General features: G+C 34.6%; 6 protein-coding genes and 1 pseudogene across 7 annotated transcripts; 4 read left to right on the forward strand and 3 right to left on the reverse strand.

The window, feature by feature from the left end:
* Positions 1-130: 130 nt before the first annotated feature.
* Positions 131-1681, reverse strand: LOC141537409 (uncharacterized). Of its 2 annotated transcripts, none has more exons than XM_074258395.1 (6): positions 1123-1678; positions 940-1038; positions 755-859; positions 570-665; positions 380-490; positions 131-321 (listed from the first exon to the last, which is right to left on the reverse strand). In XM_074258395.1, exons 1-6 carry the CDS (start codon positions 1332-1334, stop codon positions 264-266), a joined length of 681 nt encoding a protein of 226 aa, XP_074114496.1. In that variant the 5' UTR covers positions 1335-1678; the 3' UTR covers positions 131-263. The 2 variants fall into 2 exon arrangements, with proteins under 2 accessions (XP_074114496.1, XP_074114495.1); XM_074258394.1 differs by having other exon boundaries at positions 193-329; positions 1123-1681.
* Positions 1682-1815: 134 nt separating this feature from the next.
* On the forward strand, positions 1816-5006 carry LOC141537404 (tyrosine-protein phosphatase non-receptor type 2-like). The gene has a single exon (XM_074258388.1). It carries the CDS (start codon positions 3212-3214, stop codon positions 4181-4183), a length of 972 nt encoding a protein of 323 aa, XP_074114489.1. The 5' UTR covers positions 1816-3211; the 3' UTR covers positions 4184-5006.
* Positions 5007-5318: 312 nt separating this feature from the next.
* Positions 5319-6759, reverse strand: LOC141537407 (tyrosine-protein phosphatase non-receptor type 9-like). The gene has a single exon (XM_074258390.1). The coding sequence runs from the start codon at positions 6262-6264 to the stop codon at positions 5353-5355; it is 912 nt and encodes a 303-aa protein (XP_074114491.1). The 5' UTR covers positions 6265-6759; the 3' UTR covers positions 5319-5352.
* A 64-nt stretch (positions 6760-6823) lies between these two features.
* On the forward strand, positions 6824-7818 carry LOC141537406 (tyrosine-protein phosphatase non-receptor type 9-like). The gene has a single exon (XM_074258389.1). It carries the CDS (start codon positions 6846-6848, stop codon positions 7809-7811), a length of 966 nt encoding a protein of 321 aa, XP_074114490.1. The 5' UTR covers positions 6824-6845; the 3' UTR covers positions 7812-7818.
* Positions 7818-9027, forward strand: LOC141537403 (tyrosine-protein phosphatase non-receptor type 9-like; annotated as a pseudogene).
* A 1051-nt stretch (positions 9028-10078) lies between these two features.
* LOC141537410 (tyrosine-protein phosphatase non-receptor type 9-like) lies at positions 10079-10534 on the forward strand. The gene has a single exon (XM_074258396.1). The coding sequence runs from the start codon at positions 10079-10081 to the stop codon at positions 10532-10534; it is 456 nt and encodes a 151-aa protein (XP_074114497.1).
* Positions 10535-14869: 4335 nt separating this feature from the next.
* LOC141537473 (tyrosine-protein phosphatase corkscrew-like) lies at positions 14870-17542 on the reverse strand. The gene has a single exon (XM_074258476.1). The coding sequence runs from the start codon at positions 16747-16749 to the stop codon at positions 15916-15918; it is 834 nt and encodes a 277-aa protein (XP_074114577.1). The 5' UTR covers positions 16750-17542; the 3' UTR covers positions 14870-15915.
* Between the last annotated feature and the right edge of the window lie 6 nt (positions 17543-17548).

A 17548-nucleotide genomic window follows, 5' to 3' on the forward strand; every position in this document is an offset into this window, starting at 1 on the left:
TGTAAGTAAAATAGGCACACAATGCAATACTTTCTATTTACGTTGAAGGAACATGTTGGACTGTTGTTATGCTACATTAAAAATAAAAGTCTAGGTTTCTTACTTAATATTGTAAAAAAGTTTATTGAAAATAATTTTACATTTAAAAGCTACCAAAGAACTAAATTTAAACGGCACCAGAATTACCTTTAACAAAGAGTATCATCAAGATTAGCTCACGAAGAATATCTTATCAAGAAAATAAACAAAATGCCTTCTATTGTCTAAACCCAACTGTGATTTTGATCTGTCTGCGCGCTCTTGATAAAAATTGATGGCAAACTGTAAAACTTCGATTAGAATGATCAAAAAAGCTTTAGAAACTGTTGAAATAACTTACTAGTATTGTGACAAGTAGTCGTAATACTCGATAATCCATTTGTATTTAGTAAACCGCTTGACAGATATGGCAGGATGTGCGGACTGAGACGAGATCGACATTTTTTGTAGTCTGAAATGAAAAAGAAGAATTAAGTGTTAGGGAAGTTAAGAAAAAACCTGCTTTGGAAATAAATAAAGTTTATACTTACGATAGGTCTTTGTACAAATTAGTGTTGATGATGTATATAGATCGAACAGTATAATCATACATTTCGTCGGCTCTGACGCCTTTTTTCTCCAAAAGCCTGTACAATAATTTCAAATAAGCAAATTTAAAAAACAATAAATTACACACGGAAAATATGGGTGGTTAAGTTTTAGGAAAAGTACTTACAGCTTGATGACTGGTACAGCAGTCAACACTACATGGCGATCAGAATTCGACACAAGCATTCGTGAAATTGGGTGATCACCTTTCACGTCCAACATGATAGCTTCTCTGAAAGCAAAAAGTAAGTCAACTGTATGGTACTTTGAAATAATAATTTTGGTTTATTTTAATTATTTAAGAGTACTTACAACTTCTCCGATCCTGTGGGACCCAATAAGTTAGATTCAGGCATTATTATCTCAGTTTTTACCGGTAAAATCAAATCAACTCGTTTAATGTCTTCATGTCTAAAATAAATTTTTGAAAAGTATGCAATTAGTCTTGAAAATAGTATGCTAAATAAAAAAACTAAAGCTTCGTGCAATACTTACATTTCTTTTATCTTTTTAAAAGTATATCCAGATCCGTTCTCATTATCGGTAACCAAAGCCAACACGCCTGCAACGGTGAGGCTAATTTTCACGCCTGATCGATGAGTGTTAATCACTTGTTCCACTATATTAGCAATCGCGTTTCTCGCAATCTTCAATGGCCATTCTTTCGGTATTATAATGTCCTGGGTCAAGTTTTGGTATTCGCTCATGATTTAATAATTTTGAATATCTAAGTCACGGATAATTTGTTATGCAGAATAATTAACTACTCCAATGCTGAAGACGTGTTAACCACATAAATTCGAAGGAGTGATTGAAGTCCCGACAATTTTTTTCACAAACCGCTCTTCCAATTATCAGAAACGACCGAACAATGTATCACGTCCACGCGTGATGATAATAAAAATAAGTGACTATTGCATGCACTGATAGAAAGATTTGTTTATAATTAAAAATATTTGTTAATATTTAAGAAATCATTTATTAGAGACCACTTTTTAGCATTAAATAAATATTTCTTAATATTTAAAATGATTTATTTGTATTTAATAAATCTGATATTCATTTATTAAATATTAATAAATCTTTTTAAATACTAAGAAATATTTATTTAATACTAAAAAGTGGTCTCTAATAAATGATTTATTAAATATTAACAAATATTTTTAACTATAAACAAATCCTTCTATCAGTGTGACAAATATAGATCTTCATGTTTCATTGTCGTTATCTGCTGGAAGGCATAAAAATAAATGGTAAGCTATGAATGGATTTGAAATCGGGAAAACCTGAACGAGTTTATCGCGAAACAAACAACATACCTGAGTTTAAATTGAAATCGTAGATTTAACGTCCCAGCAAACAATATGACCTTTTTTAGATTTGGTTGCCATGTTAAACTGAACTTAAAGACTTCATAAAACATCATATTGCTGGCTGGGGTATTAAACGTCCAAATCGTAAATTTAACGTTAGCCCCGGCCGAGAATCGAAAGCAGTTCCATTTGATTGCGCCCCAAGGGCATTCACGGAAATAATATTCGGGTAACGCTGACAGCTTTATGGTCTATAAAATTATTAATTAAGACACATGGCCAATAATGAACCTAATTTTCATTATACCCACTGTCGAAGCTGATCTACTATGGCGCTAATATTACTTTTGGGAACTAATGTGACCGTCACCGGAAATACGAACCAATTTCGCAAAAATGGAGACCAGTGAGAGCTTTTCAGACGTTAATGTACGTTCGCGTTTCTACAAGTCGTTAGATTATTATTTGCGTATGATCTCAATGAGGTCCATTATGGCCGTCCGTCAATCCTTCGACCATTGTGTGGACTATTAGCTGGCTTCCGCAATCTGGGTTGGGTTGACATTAACGGTGAAGTATTAGAGCAGGGATATAAAGAAATTAATACATAAAAATTCTGAAAAGTGTATTTTTATACTTGTAAACGTTTTTCTGAGTGCATTCAATCTAAAACGCATTACCATATCTCTAACGTAAATTGCTGGAAAAAAATACATTATCCCCATTAAACCTAAACAAGAAGCTTAAATGCGTAGTAGATTGAATCAACTTTTTTGTGCCAGATTACGGATTAAAGCAGTATTGACACTCAAGGCTGTAAACATCCAAGTGTTTTAAGTTAAGTAGAATATTTTTATATCGATAGAATACTCTCTAAGTTTTTATTACTGTTTAAAGAGTTCTGATACAAGTAACAGCTGTTTAATTTTGTTCGAATATTTATTGATTGAAAGAAAATTTGATGTTATTAGTTTTTAAGAATTGATTGTAAATAATGTATAATTAATTACGTGATCAAAGTTTGTTAACCTAACTATGTAGTCCAAATATTTACGTTGTAAAAATACAGTAATACAATGGTAATGTTACTCCACAGTCTGTAATTAGCTTAAATTACCTGTAATAAACATGCAATTTAAGGTCAAAGGCTTGAATGGCGATGTTTGCATTCGAAAAAATATACAGGGGAATGATCCGATTAAAGTAATGCTTTCAAAGTGCGTAGTTTTCAGTGGGTGGGGCATTAGATATATAAGTTCCACTACCGTGAAATGGAAATTAGTTTAAAAAGTGCTATCACCGAGTTATCAACAATAGTTGAACTAAATTCGATAGAAAAAATACTACGAAAAATGGCGACAAACTACGCTGTAGATATCAATGGAAGTGATTTTCTAAACCTTATAAACAAACCTGATTCACTACCCAGGATAATTGCGGAATATCACGCAATAGTCTCCAAGCACGAAGAAGAGGAAGACAGTGCGTCGGCTCAGAACGTAAAAAAGTGTAAAAAGGAACGAGGTATGCATCTTATGCGCTATCTTAACCGTCTCATCAAGCTCAGGAATGATAGGACAGTCCTTGACGCAAGTTTCGTCGATGGTTATGATTTCGAGCGGAAGTACATTTGCATAAAAAGTTTGCAAGAAAATGACTGTGACAAATTTTGGCAAGCGGTATCGAATTACAAAGTGCAAATTATAGTGCTGATGAGTCGATTAAGCGATAAGAAGTGTTACCAATACTGGTCCCCAAAGGAGGGCTGTGTGAAAGTGAGTGATAAGTTTAGAATTAAGACCCTGAAAATTAGTATCACGCCACATTTTAATTTAACTTTATTAAGTCTGACCGACAAGTTTGGCCGAGAGCAAAAAATATCGCATTATCAATACACCGCTTGGCCGAGGGATAAGTTTTCTCACAACCCGAATGCATTCATAGATTTTTATTGCAGTATCAAAGACATGTGCCTTCAGTTAGAGAGACAAACGGCTGATAAGAAAATCCCTCCTATAATTGTTCAATGCCTCGACGGGATTGGTAGCTCTGCGGTGTTTTGCGTATTTGATATATGTGTAACGCAATTCGACAAAACCGAAACCTTGTCACTGCCTAGTGTTCTTAAAAAAATTCGCCAGCAAAAATACGGATTTATGAATTGTTTAGATGACTATGTCTTGTGTTACCAATTACTTGGAGTCTATATTAAGGATAAGTTGTTCATGTTGCCTTTTATCTAAATTATCTAACACCAACTTGTTATCAAAAAGCATTCAACATTTTCTTGTACTTAATTTTATATTATAACCACTTTATTAAAGTATTATTAATATAGTTCTCTAGAATTTATGTCCATGTTTAGATTTTTCATAATATTTTACTTGAAATATTCTAATGCGCACTCAATTCATTCTATTGTGAATCTTTTAAATCTCTTTTTAATGTTTAAATCCACATTAAGGACTTTAATTGACGGCAATAAAAAATCCATGAGTTAAAACGCAATTTCACAAAAACCATGTTACAAAACTGCGACTTTAATAAATATTTTCAAATTTGTAATACGCAAAATGTAGCTGCTTTCAATTAAACGAACTAATTTCAAAGATAATGTTATGGCTTCCCTAAACAGTTACAGCCTATTAGAATAATTTTAATAGCCTTGAATATTCTGGAACTTTTGATTTATAAAGGCTTGTAAATCAGGTCATCTTTGATGTACCAAAACGGTAAGATTTACGACGTTAAAATAAAAATTTACGCTGGCGAAAGGATTGCTCACGCTCGTATATGTTCATTAACAATATTCATGCTGTAATAAACGCGCCAGACTGTATGTCACCAATGATTATGTGTACAGTCTACATTCTGATGTAAATATTTAGATCACCGAGTTTTTGAGAGATGGTTTATTGCCTAATAAATTTCACGTGTTCATCAACGAGTGATAAGTATGGTCTGCGGATAAAATATGTATCAATCTGTTTTATTTTAAATTGTTATAAATATTCAGGCATTTATTCTTAAACAATATTGTTATAGTTATGTAAGTAATTAATTATTTCATTTTAAAAATAATTTATTAATTATTGTTACAATTTTACTTCCGTCACCTATGCATATAATTTAAAAACACTTTTGTAAAGGGAAAGGTAAATAAATTATCCAATTTAATAACACAGATTTTTATTTAAAAACATTGCTTAAAATTTACATTGGTTTATTTTACAAAACTAGTTATTACACAGCTCTTAATGCACAACCAAAAGATCCGGGTTCGATTCCCGGTTGAATTATTTTTTTTGTTTTTTGTATTAAAATTAATTTAGATAGCTACTAAGCTTATATTTAACTAAAAATAGTTTAAGTAACTTCATTGAGGTTCAATATAAAAAATAATTTTTTTTTCTCAGTTAAAAAGATATAACTCAACATAGCAAAGCAAAACTGTATAACAAAAAATATACTGATCGACACTCGACAGGCAGTTGTACATTTGCTTTCTAAGGTTTGAAACAATTGAATAAAGGTTAAATTTACCTGTTTTAATAAAACTAGACAATGCAATATCAACAGCGCAAAATGTCATAGCTCTCGCAAGCCCACTGTTGCAATGAACCACTATTGGACTGTTGGAATCCCTTCGGCAGCCATTATCCGATTTTCGGATGACCATCCGTATATCGTAAGCCTTTACCATCAGTACCAAGTGAAGAAAGTCTTCCTCTGCTGGAGAAATATGATGCTCTTGCCATTTTTTATACGAAAAGTGAGTGAGTCTCAAGCGACCTCCGTCCTTGTGAGTGACTTCAATACTTGTGATTTGAAAATCCTTAAAGGCCGAACAAACTTCAATCGTTTTCACCATCAGGCTGCCAATTTCAAGAGTTGTTCCTTTAACTGGGCTCCAGTAGTAGTAGCACTGGCTCCTTCCGTTTTCAACATGGTTGCACAGCATGACGATGAGCTCACATTTTTTTTCCCAAATCATCTTCCACCAATCTGAGACTGTCTCTTCTAACGGCGCCTGACTCACTATATACTTCTTCGGGTGCTGAAATCCATCCACGTGACTTGCATTAATGTAGTCGCCGTAATGTTTTTCACTCCGTAGAATCACTCTGCTGTGATCAAAGCACGGCTCATCTGGATACCTATTTTTCTTGAAGTTTTCATCAGCTACAAAACCATTGAACGTTCCTTGAATTTTCTTGTTCAATATTTTGTTGTGCTCTTCACAGAGATGCTTAAGGACGTCCGGCTTGTTGAATAATTTAATAAGATCGCTACAATTTAGCGACTTAGAATTTTCACACCCCATTTAAGTTACAGATATTGTCTGCTCCCTTCAAGTGCTGTTCACTCAGCAATATAACTGCATCGACGTATGACCTAAGGTCAACTAACGAGTTACAATTCTGAACCGATATTTATAGCGATATTTTTTTCCTTCTAAATTGACGCACTTGTGCTAAACTATTTAGGTAAAATCATTATTACAATTTAAATAACAACTACTGTAACTAAGCCATAGAGTGGGATAATTAAGTATGACGTCATTGACAAACCGCAAACTGATATACGTCAATTCAATCCAGTAGGTAACTAATAAAGCATAATATGCAACCGAGTCCTGTTTAGCTTATGTCACAAAAGATTGTGAAACAACTTATTCATTTTCTGATTGAACCACGTAAGCTATCATCAGTACATGCATATTCTGGTTTTTATTTATCACCGCGGTGATTAAGAGTCACTGCAGTTTGACCGTTAAATAAACATAGAGATAAGAGAAATTATAAAGAGCTGTCGATCATCAGCGGAGCCTAGTACCTAATCAACTGAGATAATAGCAACGTTAATTCGGTGTTATCTGAACAAAGTGAGAAGTTTTTCTCTACAATGTGCTCAAACGTCTTTGAGATGTACCAAAGCTGCTATTATTTGCAGCATATAATCGAATCAGAAACAAAATACATCGAAAGGATTTATCGAGAGCACCATACCATTCTCAACATGCGAATAGTCGGCCCTTGTAAAGAATGTAAGAAATGGGAAAATATCAAGAAGAATCGGTTTCAAAACATTGAATGTTGGGATTCTACTCGGGTGTGTTTAAAAAAAAAGGGATCCAACTACATCCATGCGAACTATGTTGATGGTTTTGAACAAGTCCGGAAATTCATAGTGACCCAAGAACCGATGGACAACACACTCGAAGACTACTGGAGCATGGTTTGGCGGACTGGTGCTAGGGTTATTGTGATGTTGAATGGTGCCGACGGACCTGCAGTGCCCTCTGTAAGTGACCATAACCAATTGGGAGGATTTACAGTCACCGTAACAAGTATCGCTGTGCAAAAGGATTACGTTGAAATGGGTATGAATGTATTCAATATTAATACCATGCGATCAAAAACTGTTCATTTTTTCAAATACCTGAGCTGGCCAAAAGAAGGTATTACTGATATATTGACGCTTATCAGTTTCATGATAGCAGTGAATGAGAGGCACCAGTATTACATGAAACCCGCCTTGATGAATCCGCCGAGTCCAATAGTTATCTACAGTAGCACTGGCATCGAAAGAGCTCCAACGTTTTGTGCCGTGGATATCTGTATGTTTCAATTAGTGAACTCAGCAACTATATCAATACAATCAGTTGTGTTCAACATTAGACAACAGAGACGTTCAAGCTTCGAGTCTTTAAACCATTATGTTTTTATCAATAATGTGATAGTTCATTTTCTAGCAACTATTCCTCCAAATTCTAAATTGTATCATCTATTATTTTCTCGTCGTTTCAATGAAAGTGCGCATTTCTTATCACATCCATCGACAGTCAATCCATTTTGTTGTTATAAATAAATTTTTGATACTACCTAGAGTTGTTTATTATAGTTATCATACTCATAAGGAAAATGAATCAGTGTCCACAAACCACAAAACGGTTTTACTAATAAATATAGCATACTATTGTACTGGCGGCATTAGTATAATGAAATCCTTCGTTGCGATCACACTCCAGCTAGATTTTTCCTGGCTTACTTTGGAATTAACTTTCGCGAGGATGTCTAACAATCTCTTGATATTTATTCCAGTCAGCGATTACATACAGCGAGCCAAAGACCCGAAATGGATCGACATAGTCGTTCAAAAACACCTGCAAGTCATCAATTTAACTATAGCGAGTACTTGTGATATCTTTTACTTACCGAGAAACAGGAAGAAAAACCGAAATATGAAGTATCCATGCTGGGACATTTCTCGGGTGGTGCTCAAATCCAAAAAAGGCTCGGACTACATCAATACCAATTATATGGCTGGAATTGACGGAAGATGTAAATTTATAACGACGTAAGAACCGATGGCAACGACTTTCGATGACTTTTGGAGCATGATCTGGCAGGAAAACTCTCGGATCATCGTGATGCTGAATGGTACCAAGCAAGAATCACAACCTCCACGCCCCCAGTATTTCTGCATGACCCAAGATCATATATTGAAGGAGTTTATCATCAAAGAAGAAAGCATTAGGATGGAATCCCATTACATGTACACACAGTTGATCATTGTTCATATATCCAGTGGAGAATCGAGGATGATCCATCACTTCAAATATTTTGACTGGATAGAAATTGGCGTTCCTGATGTAGGATCGTTTCTTGAATTGCTGCTAATAGTCAATAAGCAAGACCAGTATTATTTCAAGCGAACGATTGTAACTAACCAACGTCCGGCAAAACCAATTGTCGTCGCAGATATATGCCTGTACCAAATGATACACAGATTGAAGGTGTCAGTGCCGTTAATGGTGCTGAAAGCCAGGCAACAACGGCGATTTAGCATTCCGACTTTGAACCACTACATTTTCATTCATAATTTCATCCTTAATTTTCTGAGTATCATAAAAGTGAAACCTGAAGTATACTTCGATTTTCGTTTGCACTTGGCTCATAATGACACTCAGTTATTTATGTTATTATAGACCTATAATGTAAGTAAATTATTAAAGTTACGGATAGTATTCATCGATATTTTATTTATACGAACTCAACCACACATAATTTTTTTTTCCGAAATGTTAAGGTTTTAGACTTTATTTATTAATTTAATTATAACCTCCATAAATACTCTATCAAAGACATATTTTTATTTTCCTTTTATACTTATCGTTTAATATTCAAACAAAAGAAGGAGGAAAATAGTTTTGCTACCATTACTTTTTGTCATAAACGCTTATTTTCATTATAACAATACTTTGAAATGGAAAAGAAAAAACGTATTTTGTCGTGAATCATAAATTTCAATTACAATTGTCACTATATATTTTTGCAGTACAGCGATCGTTAATGTCTTACTTGATGACTTTATAGTATTCACTTTAGTAGGGGAGGCTGAGTTTGAACTGAACAGTGATCTCTTATTTTAACAAACTTTAAAACTTCCTACATGGAAATCGAATTATTACCAACAGAATAAAACCGAAGAGTATAGTTACAATAGCTGGTAGGTAATTCAAGGACTTATCGTAATATGATTTAATAACTAGCATTTAAAAGCCCTGAAATTGTGCTAAATCAAAAACTGTTTTTCATCAGAGAAGCTGCTTAATTAATGTTCACAATAAGAGTCTACATTAATAATTGTATCCAACACTAAAACTGCTATTACAAAGTAAATATTCTTTATGAGTGTGATTGTTTTTCCTCTTTCACCAAGTGTATACATCATATCATACAATACCATAACTCTAAAAATATCACACCGGAAAATCTGTTATAAGAGAAATACGACCTGATTAGGCCTCAGTTTTACACAACCATTACTTGCGATAGCAGTGCACCCAGGATTAAAAAATATGAATTCTAAGAGCGCGATTTTGCAAAATAACTCCAGAAGATGGAGCTATGATTCAGCAATGAAGAACATCAAGTTCGAAACTTCTGCGAGCTTCGTCGACGGCAATAACATCCCAAAGAAGTTGATGGTCGTCAAAAAAGCAGCTTCTGATTTCTCAGGTCCTAATTTTTGGGACTTGATATGGAAGACTGACAGCAGAGTGATCGTGCGATTTTACAAGGGTACATCCATAAGACATAAATGACTGAATAGCAATACATCCCTGGCGTACGATGTGGGTCAATTTACCTTATGGAAGAAGATTGTCATTGATAAATTTTCATTACACTCAGATAATCTTGACTGTAAGAAACAACAAAGAAAAGAAGTCAAAAAAGATAACGCACTACCAACACCACGAGTTTCCTGATCAACAGACGCCCTTCTACTCTGCGCAGCTCATATCCTTCTGGAAGATTGTGAACAAAAAGTATGAAGGCATCACATCACCGGAAGAGAAGGAAAATGGACTGTGCCCAATTGTGATGTACAGCGCCGGATGTTTTGACAGGTTGGTGTCGATCTGTGCGATAGACATTTGCCTGGACCAGTTGACGGAGGAGCAATCAGTCTCGGTGCCTGACACGCTTTTGGATGTCAAGTACCAAGTTTCTTTTGATTCTATGAGCGCGGAAGAACAAGAGTTTATTGATAACACTGTCAAGCACATCAAAAGCGCGTTACTTTAGAAGAATGAACAAGATGACAGTGACGTATACCCCGGAAATGTTTTCTTTCAGAGATCGAGTTCGGAAGTATTGTTTACTTTTTAAACGACCATCTGTTTTTTGAGTGTTTACTGTTTGGGTAGGGTTGGCACTACCGTTTTTGTGATAGTGTAAATGTGATATGTGATATATATATATATATATATATATATATATATATATATATATATTTTTTTTTTTTGTAAGTACAAATCTGTGATATAACTTGAGTGAGAGGTAAAAAACATTATCTTTTTAAGCAAAATATGGTTCTCTAAATTAGAAAAATCTACCCTGATAGCCAGAGTTTCAGACCAACAAAGTTAGTGTCAGATAATTGCCACCAACTTAACGACAACTTGCGGTCAAGTTCCGAATTTGTAATTACAGTCAAAACCGGATATAACGACATTGAAGGGACCGTATACTTCGGACGTTATGTCCGATAGTTGTTATAAGCAATATACACATATTATACACAAATTATACACATATTACACACACAAGTACACATATTATACACACAAGTACATAGTCATAAAAATAAGTTTATTAATGAAAAAAATAAAGTTCCTACAATACAGTTTACAGAATTCACTTAGTTTTTAAAGTAATCGGTCATTTTAGTCTGTTTTTTTGTAAGCTGAGTCTCAAAAATATTTTGGATTTTACGTTTCATTGTTGTCAAGGTATCATCAGTACTTGAATTGTCGTCAAAGGCAACAAATTTTTGTAAAACTGTTATAGCATTAAGAGCCTCGTATATTGTTGTTGGTTGAAACTGCTCTAGACAGTCTTGCTGGTCTTCATTTTCTTCGTCAGCGTTACGATTGTTACTTTCAGCTTCTGCAAGAATATCTTCCTCAGTAGCTAAGGCGCACACGGCAACATTGTCATCTATTCCAATAAAATCCTCTATTTCAAACCTTGGTTCTGTAGCAGTAGATCTGTGCAACTGAGCAACCAACTGAGCTAGTGGTACGTTGTTATCTTCATCTGTAGGAGATTGTATCATTCTCGCTAGCGAAATATCATCATCGTCCACTGCTTGCGATAAAGAAAGATCTTTAAAACCTGCATAGCGAAAGCAGTTGGCTATAGTGGTCTGTTTGACGTTTTCCCAAGCTTCTGATATCATTAGAATTGCATCTAGAACGCTAAGACTTTTTTTACCTTCGCTGGTTTCAATATTCTGAAGCATTTGTAGTACTTGAAGCTTTCTGTACTGTGATTTTAAAGATTTTATCACTCCTTGATCCATGGGCTGTAAAACAGAGGTGACATTGGGCGGTAAAAACAGAAGTTTTATGCATTTTAGATTGGAGACTACAGGGTGAGCGGGACAATTGTCTACTAGGAGAAGAATTTTTTTCCCTCCAGATTTCAATTCTGCATCCCAGGACCGCAGCCATTTTTCAAAAATTAGCGATGTCATCCAGGACCTAGTGTTGTTTTTATATGTTACAGGCAACGAGTGAATGTTCTTAAAGCAACGTGGTTTTTTAGCTTTTCCTATCACTAAAAGTTTTTTTTTACACGATCCAGTCATATTCGCAGCAACCAATACTGTAATCCTTGTTTTAAACAACTTTCCACCCTTGCATTGTTCACCTTTGAATTTAAGTGTCTTGTCAGGGGTTAAATTATAAAACAATCCAGTTTCATCCGCATTAAAGATTTCTTCTGGTTTGTATCCTTCGCAGATTGCAGGCCACTTATGAGAAAGCCACTCTTCAGTCACGCCTTCAGGAACGCCAGCCGCCTCCCCGCAAACTTTTCCTGACACAATATTATGACGAGCACGGAAACGTTGCACCCAAGACGACGAGCACTCAAAATTTTCCTTCCCCATAAGACGAGCGAAGTCGTTGGCTTTTTGTTGCAGGATCGGACCACATATTGGAACATTATTTGCCCTCTGATGTTTAAACCAAGTTAATAAAGCCTCTTCCATAACTTGATGTTCAGATGTCCTCGATCGTTTAATTTTCAAAGAGTTGTTCTCGAAAAGAGTTTTTATTTTATCTCTATACTTCCAAATCGTTGATATCGTAGAGTGTGAGACTCCACATTCTTTTGCAATTTCACTATTTGACTCGCCATTTTATAATCTCCATATAATATGTGATTTTTCTTCAATACTAAAGCCTTTCCTTTTTCTTTTTTGCGACATAGTAACACGTAAACACAAAATCTAATACAAAAGTTTTAAAATCAACCTGTAATTCACGCGGTCAACTATCGCACTGAATAAGTTATAAAACATGAATGGTCAAATGGCAAAGAGTGGAAAATCGGTTCGGATAAGGTAGAAGAATAATCCTTTTTAGGCTTAATAATAAGCCGATAGCAAAATATTCTTTCATATTATTTGTATAAAGCTGAAAATTGTTCGTAATGTTTTGTTTTGCTGGAATAGGTACACGTTTGGTCGTTATAACCGATAAATATCGATAAAGTTTCGTCATTTAAACATCGTTTTAAGCGATATGTCGCTGTATCCGATGTCGTCATAGGCGGTATGTGTACTTATTAGTTGATATAGAGATTCGGCCGGGACCTTGCCATTCGGTTGTTATAACCGATCTGTCGTTATAAACGATGTCGTTATATTCGGTTTCGACTGTATTGGCATCAAGTTGACACCAACCGAGTGCGTTTTTAAGACTTGCTGACAGACAACAACTTGGTGACAAGTTGGGACAGTAAATTGCCTTAGTTATTAGGGTAGTTAACCCTTTCTTTAACACAAAAAATTTTAAAAAAAATTACGCATGGCTCAACCATGATTCACAAAACTACAGCGTAGATTCTCAGACGTTATGATCTATTAAATTAGTTAACATTCTATTAAACATGTCTTTTATGTCTTGTGATGAAAGCTATTCTCGTATTCAAATGAAAACATATTTTGTAAATATTTTCGAGATAGTATTATGATTTGTAATTTTTTACGACCGAATCAATCGTTATGTGACATTAACATTTTTAAAAAAGCGCGGAATATGAATATCTGTGTGTCGTTTGAGGGAATGTCTTTCACTGAAGAAATAGAGGTTTAAAACAGTCAGGCAAGCTTTCTTTGACGTAGCCGTAAGCTGCCCCTTTTTGAATGAGAATGATAATAATGTTACATTAACTGTTTTGTCGACTTGTAATAATGGGTATTAACATGGATTGTACTACTTAAATTGTAAACAATGTCTTTAGTAAACCACTAAGTAACGTAGGCAATAAATTGTTATTAGTAAGTAAGTTTGCGGTTGGATGAATCAATCAATAACTATGATTGAAATAAATATATTTTCTATGTGTCTAATAAATCTTTTTTAATCTAAACCACTTATATTTTGAATGGAGTCAATACTACACGAGATAGATACTAATAGGTCTTCAACTTTTATTGAAAGGGATGTGATTCATAAACGAGCGTGCAATATCGCTAGATTTTTTAGTATCAAGTAGCATAACTGTTCCCAATGTACCCATAGAAGGTAAGTTTCATAAAAATTATAGTTTTAAGTTGATGAAAGCTCAAACTCCGAGGTCAAGTTAGCAAAACCGCTTGCTACCGAAATAATCTCAACAATTATAGGTATCGAGCGTTGTTGACGTATTTTATCATCGCAACATTGACAGGAGGCAATTAAGATAAGAATTGACCCTATTCGTGATCCGGATTCGGCAGATTAAGACAATAATAATTTTTCAAATTTTCTATTTTTTTTTTTTGGATTTAAATTCTTAGATTTCGACATTGAACATAGCCCTGGTCGAAGCTCAATACATTTTGTATGGGAAATCGTATAACCCCACCAGTAATAGTCGCGATCTGGAAATTTTTAGACTTAGCAAATTTTTAGCTGTCGGATCGATGATGTCACGACGAAATTAATATCAAGGGCAATTCACGTACTCAATGGCATCATAAACAGTTCAATATAGAGGGCACGCTGAGTATTGAACTCAGTCCATGTGTATTCGTCATGTAAGTAAGATCGTTGGCCTCTATGATACGGTCCTGACACTTGTTATGTAGTCCTGATAAAGGTGAATTTACATTGTGAACATGTTGGTTACTTCTAGGGTATAGTTATTGAGCAAGTTACACATGAAGTGTAACTTATACAGCTTTCTCGGTTTAGAATCAAAATGTTGAACAGATCTCTTCTATATGGCAACAGGTGAAGATCAAATTATCTATTTATGAGGGTGATTAATCAAACGTTATAATTCTAAATAGAAATGTTGAACAGATCTCTTCTATATGGCAACAGGTGAAGATCAAATTATCTATTTATGAAGGAAATTTTTCAAAGCAAAACATTTTTCCCTTTTAAAATTCTAAAAGCTGTATACTAGACACTTCATCCGTAACTTGCTCAATAACTATACCCCAAAAGTAACCAACATGTTCATAATGTAAATTCACCTTTATCAGCATTACATAACAAGTGTCAGGGCCGTATCATAAAAACGAACGATCTTACTTACGTGACGAATACACATGGATTGAGTTCAATACTCAGCGTGCCCTCTATATTGAACTCATTATAAAGCCATTAATGACGTGAATTACCCTTGACATTAATTTCATCGTGACGTCATCTACCCGGCAGCTGAAAATGTGCTAAGTTTAAAAATTTCCAGATCGCCATTGTTACTGGTGGGGTTATACGATTTTCCATACAAAATGTACTGAGCTTCGACCAGGGCTATGTTCAATGTCGAAATCTAAGAATTTAAATCCAAAAAAAAAAAAATAGAAAATTTGAAAAATTATTATTGTCTTAATCTGCCGAATCCGAATCACGAATAGGGTCAATTCTTATCTTAATTGCCTCCTGTCAACGTTGCGATCATAAAATATGTCAACAACGCTCGATACCTATAATTGTTAAGATTATTTCGGTCGCAAACGGTTTTGCTAACTGGACCTTAGAGTTTGAACTTTCAACAACTCTAAACTTTAATTTTCATGAAACTTGGCTTCTATAGGTACATTGGAAACAATTATGCTGCTTGATGCTCAAAAATCTAGCGATTTTGCACGCTTGTTTATAAATAACATCCCTTTCAATGAAATCCATTTCGGGTTCTTTTGAGACCTGTTATCTCGTGAAGTATAAAATTCACTAAATTAAAAAAGATTCATAAGTTACATAAAAAATAACTTTATTTCAATTAATTAAGCTAATTTTCCACCAACAAACCTATCATTTTCGTAAACATATCACAAACGTTCCTCTCATTTATAAATCAACAGGTTATGCACACCTATCTGCTCCGCATAGTCATTCCACGTGTCTGTATACACTATCACAAAAATACCTCGCCTTTGCAACAGTTCTGACACTAAACACTCAACCAACAGACTTGCGTTTAAAAAGCAAGCAGTATTTTCTAACTCGATTTCTGAATGATTTAATTTCAAGGCCACTGTTGTTGTCTTCTCTTTTTCTCCAAACAAATGAGCGTTGAATGTGCTGCAAAGTCTTTTTAACGAATTCCTCTTCATCCGAGCTGATCGAATGGAGAAACAACTGGTTTTTGATACTCGTAAAAATTTTATCTACTGACACTGGTTGTTCCTCCGTCAATTGGTCCAGGCAGATGTCTACCACACAAATCGACACAAGTCTTTCAAAACATTTGGCGCTGTACATCACAATTGGGCTGAGAGCTTTCTTCTTCCCTGTAGCTCCTTCCAAGATGCAGCCCTCATGTCTCTGGTTCACCATTTTCCAAAAGCATATGAACTGCGTGGAGTAGAAGGGCGCCTGATGATCTGGAACGTCGTGGTACTGGTAGTGTATTATCTTCCTTGACTTATTTTCTTTGTCGTTCCTTACAGTCAAGTTTATCTGAGTGTAATATTTATCGATTATCGTCTTCTTCCACAGAGTATACCTCCCGACACTATATTCAAGGGATGAAGAACTGTTCAGCCAAAAATGCTTCATCGATGTTCCTTTGTCAAATCGCACGATCACTCTGCTACCAGTTTTCCATATCAAATCCCAAAATTCGGGAAATGAGATGTTAGATGCCGACTCTTTGAACACCATGAACTTCTTTGTGATGTCATGGCCGTTGAAGAAGCTCACAGAAGGATCGAACTTGATCTTCTTTGTTGATAGAATATGGCGATGTTTTCTAGAGCTGCTTTGAAAATTTTGGACGCTTTTGGTATTCATTTATTTCAGATCTGTTAGGATCCAATGGTATCGCGAGTAATGGTTGTATCAAACTGAGACCTAATTGAGTCGTAGTCATCTTATAAAAGATTTTCCAGTACGATATTTATATAATAATTCCACGGTAGAATATTTTAAATATTTTAGAAAAGAGAAGGGATAATTTAACACGCTACAAAGAAACATAAATTTTGTCGTAGGAGTGCTAGTGATGGACAAAATTCTCCTCTGTCTAAAGACTCGAGTAAAGGATTTGGAAAAAGATCAGAATTTTATCATTTTGGTATTAGTGTGAAAATCAGTTAATTATTTCAAAAGATATTGCAGTTTGAAAATTAAAAAAATAGTGTTTTATGAAATTCTTATCAGACTTTTGAGCTCAAAATAACATAAACTATATTTTTGAGTTTAAAATTGACATTTCCCTTCTCTACTGGATGTCACGACGTCAATGCAGTAATAATTTATATTCACTATATCAAGGAAAAATATAGTGTCGAAATATATAATTTTCTTCGTGACATCAAAGTTATTATTCACGTACCATTCATGTGTGTACGCCAAAAGTAATGGTAGCACCATCATATTTATTTTTTTGCACTTTGATAAAACTCTTACAAAACCTCAGCAAAATAAATGAAACACCAATTAATGCTATAAATATATTGAATACATGACTTATACAGTACGATTAAAATCTAGCGACAATAAAAACGCATCAAGGATGCTTAAGTGAGATCGGAATTCGAAGAAAATTACAGGATTAGATCTAATGGCGATCAGCAAAAAAGCGATGAAA

The sequence above is a fragment of the Cotesia typhae genome, unplaced genomic scaffold, assembly GCF_013202065.1.
Source record: "Cotesia typhae breed Kobodo isofemale line unplaced genomic scaffold, CoteBio_Ctyphae scaffold_91, whole genome shotgun sequence".
Lineage (NCBI taxonomy): Eukaryota > Metazoa > Arthropoda > Insecta > Hymenoptera > Braconidae > Cotesia > Cotesia typhae.